Source organism: Labrus bergylta, chromosome 12 (genome assembly GCF_963930695.1).
Source record: "Labrus bergylta chromosome 12, fLabBer1.1, whole genome shotgun sequence".
Classification (NCBI taxonomy): domain Eukaryota; kingdom Metazoa; phylum Chordata; class Actinopteri; order Labriformes; family Labridae; genus Labrus; species Labrus bergylta.
Window position 1 is genome coordinate 13,230,008 of NC_089206.1, and position 13,895 is coordinate 13,243,902.

General features: G+C 39.9%; 1 protein-coding gene across 3 annotated transcripts in view; it reads left to right on the plus strand.

The window, feature by feature from the left end:
* The first annotated feature begins 749 nt into the window (after positions 1-749).
* The window catches only part of LOC109980916 (serine/threonine-protein kinase WNK2), a 42,979-nt gene continuing 29,833 nt past the window's right edge, over positions 750-13,895 (plus strand). For all 3 annotated transcript variants that reach the window (XM_029276542.2, XM_065961245.1, XM_065961246.1), the window contains exons 1-2: positions 750-882; positions 1,287-2,106. In XM_029276542.2, coding sequence (XP_029132375.2) covers positions 1,468-2,106 — 639 coding nt within the window. In that variant the 5' untranslated portion in view covers positions 750-882; positions 1,287-1,467. The remainder of the gene's footprint in view (positions 883-1,286; positions 2,107-13,895) is intronic.

Consider the following 13,895-nt stretch of genomic DNA (forward strand, 5'->3'; position numbering starts at 1 on the left):
AGAGGGGGGGAGCCACGTGATTTGATGAGTCGTTAAAAAAGGGCGTGAAAGAGAGATTTTACACAGACGTTTACTGGCTTTATGCAGGGAATACGCTTTGTCGTTTCCATCCTCTGAGTCTATTTTGGTCTTTTGTTTCTTTTCTTCTTCTTCTTTTTTTTTCATGTGAGATATGTGTGTCTCTCTCGCCGTTGAACAGCAGCAGCAGCATGATGATGAGGGTCTCTGTGGTGCCCTCCCAGCGTGTCGTGTTATTGGCCGGTCCCTCCAGTCGTTACCAGGGGCGTGGAGCCAAGCGAGCTGAATTGGGAAGCACATTCGTGTGGCTCACCGTTGCGTTGAACTGCTAATGTGGAGGAGAGACAATGACAAGCGAGAACAGTTGTCCAGCGTGAATTAATTGCCGAGGAGACGACCGGTGGGCAAACTTAACATTTCTCGCGTGTTTTTGAGCAGTGGTCTTTAAACTACACGCTCCGCATTCAGCAGCAGCAGCAGCAGCAGCAGCGGAGAGACTTGGCACCGTGCGCTGCAGTCGAAGAAGAGAAGGGATGCGGGTACTTCAAAGGAGATAAATTCAATTTATTGGTCTTTTTTTCTTGTCAATATGGGGCTCTTATTAGAAAGAAAAAACTTAAGTTGATCCTGCATTCGTTTTCGGCTGTTCTGTTGGCTCTTGTGTGTAAAAAAAAAAAAAATGAGGATAATAAACAGATAGGGCGTTTAATGGTCCACCTTTTTTCTTTTTCCTTGGACAAACGGCGAACGTTAGCGAGTTTTTTTTTTTCCCCAACACTGGACCTGGCAGGGTTTTTTTTTTTCTCTGTGTCGTGTATCGGCAGTGTGAGTTTTTGCCGAGCTTTTTCTTTGATTTGAACCAAGGTAAGTCGTGTCCCATAGGTTTCAATAAAATGTGACTAAATGTTTTGAACACTAGCTACGCAATATGTGTGTGAAGGCGAATCAGCACCTTTTTGAACAACAGCTGCTTCTAGGATATCGAGCTTAATGTTAACTTTGTGTCGTCAACAGCAGCTTGTTAGTTTTTCGTCCACCTGGTCAGTGATGGCTTCTGGTGACAGTGTAAAACTGCGAGCTTGCTTTCATCCACCTGCTTTTTTTTTTTTTTTTTTTTTTTTTGACTTATTTAAACTCTTTTGTTACTGAAACCCATGAGTACAATACATATTTACCGTAGCTTGAGGTTTGCCTTACACTCCTGCAGATGTTGGGTTGTGTTTCACTAACTTGCTAAAAAAATGTTTTTTCTTTTTTTTTTTTTGCAGCTCTTGACATCGAATGAAATCTCCTCTATGCCATCCCACCCAGTGTTGTTAGGGGCCTCTGCTGGCAAACTGCGTCACCGAGTGGGCGCTGCAGGTACTCATCTCTAAACCTGCAGTTTGGCAAGTCTAGCCATGGCAAGAATGAACTGGAAACCAAAGCAACTGAACTTTTAAAATCACCATGGAGCCGGAGCCTAATTCCAACTCCATAGAACTGAAATATCCATCTGTACCCAACCCTGATTGTGAACTAGCCACAGACATGTATGAGTCCATGGGTGATGGAAATGTCAATCATGTGGATTCGTTAGTGAGAGGTGGAAGTGACCCCAGTGCATATCCTTCTTCCAGTTATCAGAGAAGTGTTCACCAGAGATTCATCAGGAGGAGCCTATGGTTTTCTGACACAGACGAGCAGGCCTTTGAAGCACCTGAATGCGACAACAGAAGCAAGATCTTGCACATAAACCTGAGAACTATTGTAGACAGGTCGCGGGGGACTGGTTGCGGAATACAAGAAGGTTCGAGCACCGAAAGTCAAGGGGGGCACAAGGACAGCGCAACAGAGAGCGCCAGTGCTGACGAGGAGAAAGAGAAAAGTGGAAATGCATTAAACATTACATGCAATGATGGGGGTAAAGCTGCTGTCAAGTCTGCCAGTGAGGAGAATGAGGAGGAGGCTGAGATGAAAGCGGTGTCCACGTCCCCAGGAGGGAGATTCCTCAAATTTGATATAGAGCTCGGGAGAGGGTCCTTCAAGACGGTCTACAAGGGTCTGGATACAGAGACCTGGGTGGAGGTTGCCTGGTGTGAGCTGCAGGTAAAATATTTGACTGTCTTTCTAACAAACTATCTCTCTTCCCCCCCCCCCTCCTCAAGCATCCACACCCCAACTTTTTTGTTCTTCTTAAACTTGAAGGTGGGCATGGGAGACGGTTTTGAATGATAGTGGTTTACCTTAGTGAATTGATGCCTGACTCTTCGAGGAAGCCCCCTCAGGGCAGTTCCCTCTCTGTAGAAGATTCTGCACACATGGTGTTAACATGATGGTGATGTCTTCAGGGAGCTGTCAATCAGCCTGAGTGGAGTAAAGGAATCCACTAAGTTGCAAATGGGTTACCACTAAATTTTAAATGGTTTCCACAGGGAAAGTGATTGACACGGTTTGGCTGCGGATGTTGAGATGCACATCGAAGCTGAAGTGTAGTGATCAGCAGTTTTGTAAATGCACAAGGAGAGCCTATCGTGTCTTGCATTACACAGACACAGGAGAATCACCAGCTTAGACTGTGCAAAGGTATTAACTAATTATTTCCGTCCTTTGGAGACAACAGCGAGGATAATCTCTCTCTCTCTCCCTCTCTCTCCCAGGAGGCTTAAGAGGGACTACAGTAAGCATGACTGGCCCCTCAAAGAAAGAAAACCTTTGCTGTGTTGTGTTAGTCTTTCACCATTTAGATTTGAATTGCTAAGGACTCATTCCTAGTGGTGTACTTCCACCAGCCTTCATTTTTACTGTTGTAATTTCCCGGCTGATGACGTAATGACACTGAGCACAGTAATTAGATCAGACAGTGCATGAGATGCTTATGTGTGCTCTGTCCCAGCAGTATGTCTGCATGTAGCACTAGCAATCCTGCTTCCTACCTCCCTCCGTCTGTGCAACAGGAGGTAGGCAGACAGGAAGCAGCTGATGTGTGCTGTAGCTTGCTGGGAACCCTGTGGCGGTCCTGTGGCCTCAGTGAATACTTGAATGCTATGGCCACTGAAAACAAGCGGCATCACTTACTTGAGACACTAAAAAGTTCGTACTTAAAGAACGAACTGAGGAAATGTAGAACTAACCATTCTCTGCATGACTAACGTCACACAGGTAGTGATGCATCTCAGCCCTAGAAAGAACTTTGAAGATAACATGCCATTGGTTGGGAATGAGTAACAATGCTGAAGCTAAGAGACACAGTGACTTCATTTAGATGCTGATGTCATGCTGGCTGACAGTAGCAGTGAGCAATCCCACAACCTCACAGCACTGAGCTGCTATGGACTAAGGATGTGGAACAGGAAGCAATTTACTGTGTTTTATTCGCCCCTAGTGAAACATTAAAACTCCCTCTAGTGGACAGACAGTCAATAATGGATGTAAATCACAGTTCAAATAGTCCTTTCCTCACAATCATGTTCTCATGTTGTCACTCTGGCATACTTTGCATTTTAAATAGACATTCTTGTTTGGATAAACCAAATGCTAACATAATCTATGTGTTTCATCTGAGCACTCTCTGGTTTGTTAGCTCACTGAGCAGATCTGAACCATTTGGTGAGACTTCGTGTGCCCAAGTCAATAAGGTGGAATGTGGTGCTTTAGTCAGTTGATCAGAACTGATGGTGATCTCATCTGGATTAATCCTGCCTTCATACTCAGATGAGTTTTAATACAGAAGTTGCCTTTTACACAAAAATCAGAAGAAGCATATCTGTTAAAAAAAAAAAAAATTGATAATACTGAATGCCAACCTGACTGCATTTTGCATCTGATTTTATTATGGAGACATTTCTCCTTGTTAATATACATCCGTAGATTTCTTTCTTTATTATTTTTTGGACATTAAAATGTCATCAAACCTGCTGCTGTAATGCCACAATTTCATATTGTGTGTTGGATAACCTGCTGCTGTAATGCCACAATTTCATATTGTGTGTTGGATAACCTGCTGCTGTAATGCCACAATTTCCCAGTTTGGGATCAATAAAGTAATTCTATTCTATTCTATTCTATTCTGTTCTAAAGTAAAAAAAAACCAAAAAAAACCAAGCCATAAATCAGTTCTCTTTCTTTGCTATCTTGGGGTTGAGGTTTGCCTCATTATGTGGTTCTGTACATTGAACACGTGCGTGTATTAAGCTCAGCCGGCAGACTTCTTATTTTAGTGCAGCAAATGAGATGTTTTATTGACAGGCCTAAAGAGAATTGTAGTGTTTGTAGCTCCAGTGGGATTCATCATCATGCTTAATGTTATTTAGTAGCGTGGAAGGAGATGCTCTAAAGATTGTTGGTCTAATCAAAGAACCCACGCTACCCACAAGTACACAGATTGTCTTGGTCACATTCAAGGACATGGTGCAAGAGGAGATATCATCAAGTACTCTTTATGATTTAAGGGAAGATTTCATGTCTCTGTGATGCGTGTTTACTTTTACTTTGTGAGGCGTGTTTACTTTTTTACTGTCACATGTACAAACACGATGCTAGCTTTTCTATGCTCAGTTGGACAGCAAAGCTTTTTGTAGACGACAGGGCCAAGGAGATATGACTGTGATTTTCCACTGTTTTTCCCTCCTTCCAGTGGTCACATGGTGTTTTTACCCAGATATTTTAATCTGGTCCTATGTTTATTCTTTCTGCTTCTCTTCCTCTGTTTCTATCTCTCCCTATGTCCTCCCATCCCCATCTCCCCCACATCTCTGTTTCCATGCCAGGCTGCTGGCATAACACAGATGGTCCTGGCTCAGCCAAGGATGTTAATCTGAGAGAAAGATGCCTGTTGTGAGTTTTTATTGTCAGGAAGAAACATTTCTTGTGTTTCTGTTTGCTGTTCTATCACTGGAATTTATTTTTAAAAAACTTTGGACGGCCCAGGTTTCTGGCTGTGTGAATAGATTTTTATGGCAGTGTTAAAATGCCGTGTGAACACTGGTAGAGACAGAGTTTACTTCTGACCTTTTTTTACAGACTTCTCTGTGGTATTTGGCAGATAGCTTGTTGTTCTGTAGATTAATCTGGTTCTCAGCTTCGGATGAAGTGCTGGCAATGATACGATGGCAGTGATGTGAAGCTTGCCTGCCTGTGTGTTTGTTGCAGATTTGAGCTTCTTGAACCAGCAGATGTTTGATAGCATGAGTCACTAGGTCACAACCTTGGTTTCAAATACAGGACTTTGCTTCTGTTGTAGAATAGATATGTTTTAGGATCATAATGTTTTTCCAAGCATAGTGTATGTCTGTCTCGTTGGAATAACATGTTAAGCACTAAAGCAACATCACTTTCTTGACTGCTTAAAGAAAACAAAGTTGAAGATGGCCAAGTGGGTCATTCTTTACAGCCCGTTTTGCAGGCCTAGGAAAGCAGAAGCAGTCAGACCAAGTTTCTGTAGCTAACAATGCTTTGTCAGTGGCCTCATCTTCAGGCATGCCTGAGCCCCCGTGTCACTCAGCCAATAGAAGAGCCTGAGGAAAGGAGGACAAGCATGTTAGAGCCACAGCAATTTGACCTGGGGATTAGAGCAGTACAAACAGGCTTGTTGGAAAATGGCTATTTACAGAAATCTTTAAAAGATACATCGGAGACAATAACTAACTAGCATTGTTAAGTTAAGAACCATTATCAAATTGAATGATCATAAAAACTTTCCCGGAGTGTTTGATTTGTGTTACACAAACACATTTTCAGAACTGAGAATAGCATTTAAGTACAAGAAGGCATTTTCTTTCTGCGTGCCTCTCAAGGGTGCAGGGAATTAAATTAGCATGCCCCCTTGCCAAATCAAAGGTGATATAACTAAATAATGTAACATAATATGTATGTTGTGTTTGTATGTATGGTTGCTAGTTGTTTGTCTTTGTTAATCGTGCTGCTGCCTGTCTTGGCCAGGACACTTTTAGAAAATATATTTTTTAATCTCAATGAGTTTTTTCCTGGTTAAATAACACTTAAATAAAATAAAGAAATGTGCTGCTGTGGCAGGTTAAAATTTCAGCTCACCTGCCACCTTGGCAGAAAAATAATTCGTACATTGATAACTCTTATTTCTTGGAAGCATTTCTGAAGTAAAGAATAGTCAGGGATTCAAGTTTAAAAGATGTATATTTCATTTTTGAGTACCAAATTTCACAATTTTTACAGCAATAAAGTATTTAAAATTGATCCAAAAAGCCAGAGTGCATCTTAGATATATCCCAATTTCTTATACATTTCATTTGAGGAAAGGACAGAATTCCAGACCCTGCATATAGTCTGAAATAATAGCAAAACAATACAGCTCAGAATTGTACCACTTGAGCAAGTCTTGATGTTGAAAAGGAACCTGGTATATTTTGCTTATTAAGAGAGTACGTTTTTGTAAGATCATTTTTCTCACCAATTCAAAACACTTAGCGCTGTGTAAGATATTCAGTGGAGAAAGAACCTCACTTTACAGAGGTGGATTCAAATAAAGAAAACACAATTACACTACATTAGAGTAGCCCAGAAGTAACCATTTGTGGAATCTCATGTTGCCTCTTTGTTTTTTGTTTCCAGGCCACAGTAGTGGTATTGTTTAGGATAGGAGGACTGTGGTAGATTATGATTCTGTGAATGAACCCCCTTTTATCTAAAACATAATAATGCTCAGCTAACATAATCAGATGTGATAATAGTTGCAGATTAGATAAAAAAAAGTATTTTAAGGAAGTAATCAATCAACAGACTGTCTCCACATTGACATGTCTGTTTGTCACTATTAATGCAGTCTAGCAATCTGGCTTTTTGTAACCATGGGAGATACCCTGCTTTGACTTAAAAACATCTAGCTAATAACTAAGATGTGGTCTGTAATCATCATCATCATACCATGTATCAGTGAGCAACCTCCTTCACTCCTATAGTCTGACCATGAGTTGATGAAGACTGATTTAAAAGCGCCTTTGACGTACCTTATCCGTCCCGATAAAAAGGAAGTGTCACAACAGCTCATTAGGATTTGTAATCTCTTTTGGAATTTAGCATGTTTCTTGAAATGAAAAATCTTGAGTGCCTCTGCTTCCTCTTTAAGCCTACTGCTTAGGCCCTGTGGTATGAAGACAAGGGTTACTTTTAATAAATACACACTCTAGTTGACCTCTGCATCACTAAGCTATTTATGTAATAACGAGTGAAAGAACAAATGGCCATACTGTAGTGCTAGTGTATTAAGAGAAACTGTAAACCCTTACTTTGACAGCTATTCATAATTATAGGTTTGTAGTGGAAATATACTTGCATTGCACGATGATGCAAGAGATGGTTCTAAGATTGTGACCTGCACCCATATATATTTATTTTCAAGAAGAAATAATCACTTAAGTTACTGCAAAATGTGGGGCTCATTGTAAAAGCAAGGTGTTGCTACTTTGCATGACGTGTCATTTTGGAATACGAAGTGAATTGCTGATTTAACTTTAGCTCTTTTAAGATGTAATTTTTGGTGAAGTTGAATTATACTAAAAGGGAAATGATTTTATGGTCACAACTTCACATGCATCTAGCTGTTCATGTATTTGCATCACCAAAATATGACCAGGAAGGCATCTTTCTATCTACATCAACCTAGTAGTTGCTGCAGGCAGTTGTCAGTCATGCAAACATCTGAACAATCTTGAAATGTGATCATTTTAATAGGTTTTATTAAAGGGTCTTCAGACTTTGAGGAAGAGGTTCTGCTTTAAATTCTCCATGAGGGAAAACCCTTGAGTTTTGCCTGTGTTGTGTTTAGTCTGGGTCAGGGCATTTTGCTGAATCAAGACTGTCTCTCTGGCTCTGTGCCCCCACACTGCAGTGGCTGATAAAATGGTAAAGGGAGGGGGGGGGGGGGGCGGGTTGGCCAGGCTGCCCAGTTCAGCTCAGGACATCTCTACCAAGCACGCTACTCTTCTCTGCCTTGTTTCAGCTCTAACCATTATCATCAGGGGAAAGGGGCATATATGCATAGCTGCCCACCCGCCACACCCCCTTTATGCTGGCTTCATCAGCGTTTAGTTATTTACAGGTACATAGTCACGTTTTTGAATATTTGTCTCAAGTTTAGGGAAGCTGGAGTAAAATGACTAACCTGGATATCGTAGCACCACAGCTATTTGAGGCTGGTTGTATGAGCTTGTGTGTGGTTTTTACAATGGGCAATGAGTGTGTGTTGAAGATGTCACTGCCAGTTGTCGCTCTTCAGGTTCTCCAGGACACACCGATGAGCGTTTTCGATGGTAATCTATGATTACGCCTCTGTCACTACCTTGGGTGGCATATCAGGGTTGGAACGACTTCACCCAACTATTTTGGAAATCTGCGCTACACATTGAAGGCGAGGCGTTACAGGGAGCCAAGTGTTCAGCCTTCAAGTGGCAGTCAGTAAGGGCCATTTGGTTTGCACATACAGTCTTCCAATGGTGAGCCACTCTAAATCAGTTTAAACATCTCGTCTTGTTACAATTCAGTCAGTAGTTTTAGGCCTAAACAATCACAAACCTTATTGATTAAGCTGCTGTTTGAAGTAGGCCCTTTATTTTTCTCTCTGTGTTATGGTTAATTATTTTCTTTTCTTTACTGTAGCATAAGCAAGGAGTTCATCTCTGTTTTTTTTTCTCTTTTTCACTGTTTCTATTCTGAGAAGTTGGAGCTAAGCTGAATCATTTGCTGTCCCGTATTATCAGCAGATATTGCTGTTGTCATGAAAACATAGGTCCATAAACAATTACACGAGAACCATTGCAGAAATGCAAAATATGCTTCTTTTTTTTTATCTCTCCCTTGGTTTGTGTTAATCCTAATTGATTATATATGGGGTTTGTATTGTCGAAGAACAGCTCTATGTGAAGACAGTAAATTAATTGAGCAAATTAGGAAGGGAAGGTGGTGGAGGTGGTGAGGAGGCGAAAGGGGAAGAAGGGGGAGCTCTCAGCGTAGTTCCAAAGGCTAGAGTCCAATATTTAACAGCAAACTTACCTGGATCAAATAATATTAGCAGAGGGTTTTTATGTGTTATACACCACTGAGGTGCCAGATGGAGACGGTGCACCAGGCGGGACAACACAAGGAAGGAAGAAAGTTCAAACACAATTGTGCAATTTTTCCTACAAAAGGAAACAATCAATGAAACGATGAACACATGGATCATTACTTTTAATAGTTGCAGCCCTAATTGGCTAATCACAGATGCATCCATTATGTGCGTAATCATATACTGGTACATTAGTAGAAAAATAATTAGACTTTAGAATAACATCACCTCAGTTATGTTTATTTAGTTTTGGAACCTTTTACAAATGTCATCAATTTAGTTCAGAAGATTTGTGAACTTGTGTATATGAGATATAAAATCAATATAGCCATATACTGAGCTGATCCCAAAATTCAAATACTTTTATCAGCTGCAACCTCAAAAATCTGTCAGTCAGGCTCTAAATTGAGACAGTATACGCCTGCAGTTGTCATGGCCACAGCATAACAGTATTAGTCTTTTGAAGAGGCAAGTGTGTAATCAGAATTTTCTTTTTCATTGTGTTGAGTCAAGAACATTTTGTTTGTCACCCTACGCATGTAGTCAATGACAGCAAAGCGGTTTATTGGAGGTTTGTATGCCCTAATCCACATTTGCTAGCTCTGTCACAATCAGCCAGACACGCTTACACTTTAACACCAGTGTTAAAATACACAAGTGCCTTTCATTGTGGTTCACGTCCAGGTCATTTTAGTCACAAGTGATTATGTGATTTACCGGTAATGCTTTTTTAGTTGTTCCTGCTTCATACTGGTTGTCAAAGGCTGACGGGATGTGCTCATGTTACAAGATGATTTGATTCGAGTAGACTCTCTAGAGCTACGATCCAATGAACGATTCAATCCGATACAAATTGATCAATTGTGTGTAATTTCAAAATAATATGTTCTGAGACAATAGCCCTACCGTAAAATATTCTGTCATCATGTATAATATGTGAAGTCTTCATCACACACACCCTAGGTTTCTTACTTTGACAGGTAGTTGGGGAAAGAAAGACATTTTGTTACCAACACAGAAATCTTAGCTCTTCTCACCTTTCACACTGTGGGCTTTGTCAAGAGCAAGTACTTAATTCCTTCAAGAGAAAAACATTTAAGCTAATTTATGTGAATGAGAAATGAAATAATGAAAACTTTTCAAGACGTAACTTTTCTTATTTCATAATTCTTTCGTAATGTGAATTGCATGTGATGTTCAGGAATCGGTTATGTTTGACACATTCTCTGTACTACATGACAGTTCCTGAACTGCCTTACGAAATCGATTAACATTTCTGATTCGTTCCTGTGAAGATTCTGTGCATCTTTTAGTAACGAAACACAAATTGAATGAGCATGTCACAAGAGTTGTCAATCCCAACAACGCGGTTAGGTCGTTAACTGTAGCAGGCTATAAACACGGTGACTTCGATGAGTTGTGGCCCGGAGAAAGTGTTTAATATTTGGTCTGCTTGGACTACTGCTTGCTAATGTTAGCATCATAGTACCGGTTTTGCTCAACGGGTGTGATTCTTCATTTTGTCATTGCATTTAATCACTTTTTGCAAAGTGTACAGACAGGCAGACTATTGGAAAGTTTCTCTTCCTTGATATTACACATACATGACTTCATTTCACTGTAAATTGCTTCAGAGAATTCTGCGTTTTTGTTTTCTCCTTGTGAGCTAACGTACGCCCACTGACCAGGCCCTTCACTCTCGTGAGGGGTAAAAGGTCAAACTCAACAGTCTCGAAAGACGTCAAACACAGTATGCAATATAGGAAGCAAAACATCAGCGAACCTTATTTGCACTTATTCACTAACACACACATAAACAGACACAAACACACATACATGTAGGGCTGCAGGATTATGGCAAAAATCATAATCACGATTATTTTTGATTGATATTGAGATCCCGATTATTAAACATGTTTACTCATTGAGTCAACAACATCTGCGTCACATGCATGTATCGAACACTTTTGAGCTCCATTTTTTTTGAGAAGGTGCTTTTAAAACCTCATACAACAGTCTAATATATACATTCTGCATAATTTCATTAATAGCACTTGGTAATCGTTGATCTACCTCTTTGGGGTTAACAAGAGAAAGTAGAACTCTATCTGTGAATAACAGGTTTTTTTTTTCTTGTGAGAGCTTTGACAAGTTTGACAAGATGCACACCTTTCATATAACAGTTGATGTGTATCCGTGCTTTGTCTGAAGCTGCAGTGTGTGTTGTGAGTACAACAAGAAAAAAACAAAAAGAGAGAGTTTGTTTAGGGACTATATCTTCAGTTTTTGGATCGACGCAGTGCTCTGTAATGGGGCTAAGTTTAAGGCTGTGAGATAACGTTACTTGTTAACACTCCACCAGCTGATGCATGATAAACGGACAGGTAAGAGAGAATGCAGAAAAGTTGAAGCACTGTTTGATTCAAAGTAACCATGAACAATAATATCAACACTTTACGATCCGTGTTTGTGTAACGGTCTGTTAAAAAAAAAAAAAATGTGTAAATTATTTTAAATACTTTTTTGAAATATTTGTTCAGTGGACTTTGGTGGCACCGACTCAAATGCTGCTTTTTTCACTGAGACTCTGCAGAAAGATTAAGCGGCAGTACATTTATTTAACACCATGATCATTTTTCCATTGATGCGTGGATTGCATGTGGTCGGAACCGTGAAGAGTGATCCAAACAGCGAGGGGTTATCTGAACTGTGAGGAGCTATCTGAACGGATCAGTGATCAGCTGTTATCCATCGAATTGCCAGTTGTAGAGTGCCTGCATGTTAGGCGGGGTAACCCTGAAATAGTCCTAACAGAAATGACATGCAGAGCTGTGGGCATAGATGTCCTGCAGGCATGACTGAAGGGGACAGAAATTCAGCTGTGGGCATTCTGCTGGCTCATGGTTCCCCTGCAGCAGCATTTGTTATGGCAGCTGAAGACCAGCAATAGTCATCTGACTATTATTAAGGATGGGTGCAGAGGGTGGCAATGTGGCCACATGACTAAGTATACCTCCTTCTACCTAGCAACAGATATTCTTTTATAATGATTCCCTTATTGAAATCTCTGCGTAAACTGTGGATAGGATACTGCTCGTGGTTTGAGTGTGGCCAGTTGTGTGTGAGAGAGAACATCTTCAGAGATTTCTCTTGAATGCCTTGATGAATATATGAGTCTGGTTTTTTTTTCGTTTGATTTACAAGTTCTTCCTGAGGAGAAATGTTTTCTTACTTAATCTCGTTAGCCAAATGTTGTCACACATAGTAAGTACCCTGTGTTTAGCTGTCTTACATTAATAGTTGAAGTTGTTGACACGTTCTTTGAATTTTAATCCCTGTCACACTATTGCTGCTAAATCCAAATGATGCTAATCTGCTCTTTGTTAACCAAGGATCAAGATGAGGCCATTTGAATGGGGGAAGGAGTAAATTGTAATTGTAACACAAAGCTGAGAGAAAACAAAGTTAATGTTTTGAGGTTCTGGTTTAGCTTTTGTACTTAATTCTAATGCACAAACCTGTTGCCTGTAAATTCAAAGTCTTTTGTCTCTTCTTCAGTGCTTTGCTTCTGCGCCTCCTCATTTCATCATAGAAGGAATTTTACCAGGGATGAAAATAATGATGCAGTCCCATAGTACATTTTTTCCAGGTTTTAAACATACTAACAGATGTTTCATCAATTTAATGTTCCGCCTCTCTCCCTCTCTGAGTAAAAGATGGCAAACTGCCTGCATTACAAAATATAAACCAGTGTTTCCTGTACCATTCTGTGAATAAACCTCATCTGTGTGTATTTTATTATCCAGTTACAAATCTGACATCCCGCCATCGGGCAGGATGTGTATTCTCTAATTATTAGGATTATTAATACAGCTGCCGTTTATAGAGTTTACTCACGTGTTGTTAGAAAGCTACGATTAGTTTTATTCTGACCATGTTAACCAATTCAAGATTCAGCCACCACAACAGCTACAATCTATCCAACAGACCACTGACAAACTTTTTACAGTGTTTGACTTTGCATTTGAAGATTTACCGTACTCTCCCTTTCATAATATTCCAACAAAAACGTTGGTGCTGCAGGTTCTGATGTTTCTCTACCCGGCTAATTGCACGCAACGGTGCCGATAATTGGCGTTTTTTTTGTAGCCAATAAAATCCTGAACATATGGATATGCTGCTTCAATGATTTTGAAAGGATTTAACACATTTTGAAACATTAGAAAATTAGCTTTGGAAAGAACAATTATTTGTGCTTCTCGTTCAAACAGTATTTCAGTCTAATCTGTTCTTGAACTATCAGTTCAGAATGTGAGGTGCATGCAGTCTTTTACAGGGTTTAACTTTTATCACAGTGTTGGTCAGTCTGTGGACCGACTCCCATTGTGTAAAAATAAAAAGACTGAAGTGAGATTAATAATGTTTTCTTATTTGACCAAACAGTTCTTGATTTGGTTTAATTTTATGGACATAGTTTGCAGCTAAAAAAGTTGAATCACAATTTATTTTATCGCAATACTCAGCATTTCACAAAATGTTTAAATCACAATAATATCCAATCATGACTCAAGTATTGTGATGATATCTAATCATCGGATCTCTGGTGATTCCCACCCCTAATCACAAATGTTCCGTTTGTTTTCATGTACATTGAGCAGCTGGATGTTAATAAAAACTGCCTGTGTGATCTCTGGCATTTGGCCCATGTGGATTTCATTTAGAACTGATGTTTTTTAAATTCTATATAGAAAAAATATTGTGTATCGCCATTCAACAAAAAAATAAATAGAGATATAATGTTTAGGTCCATATTGCCCAG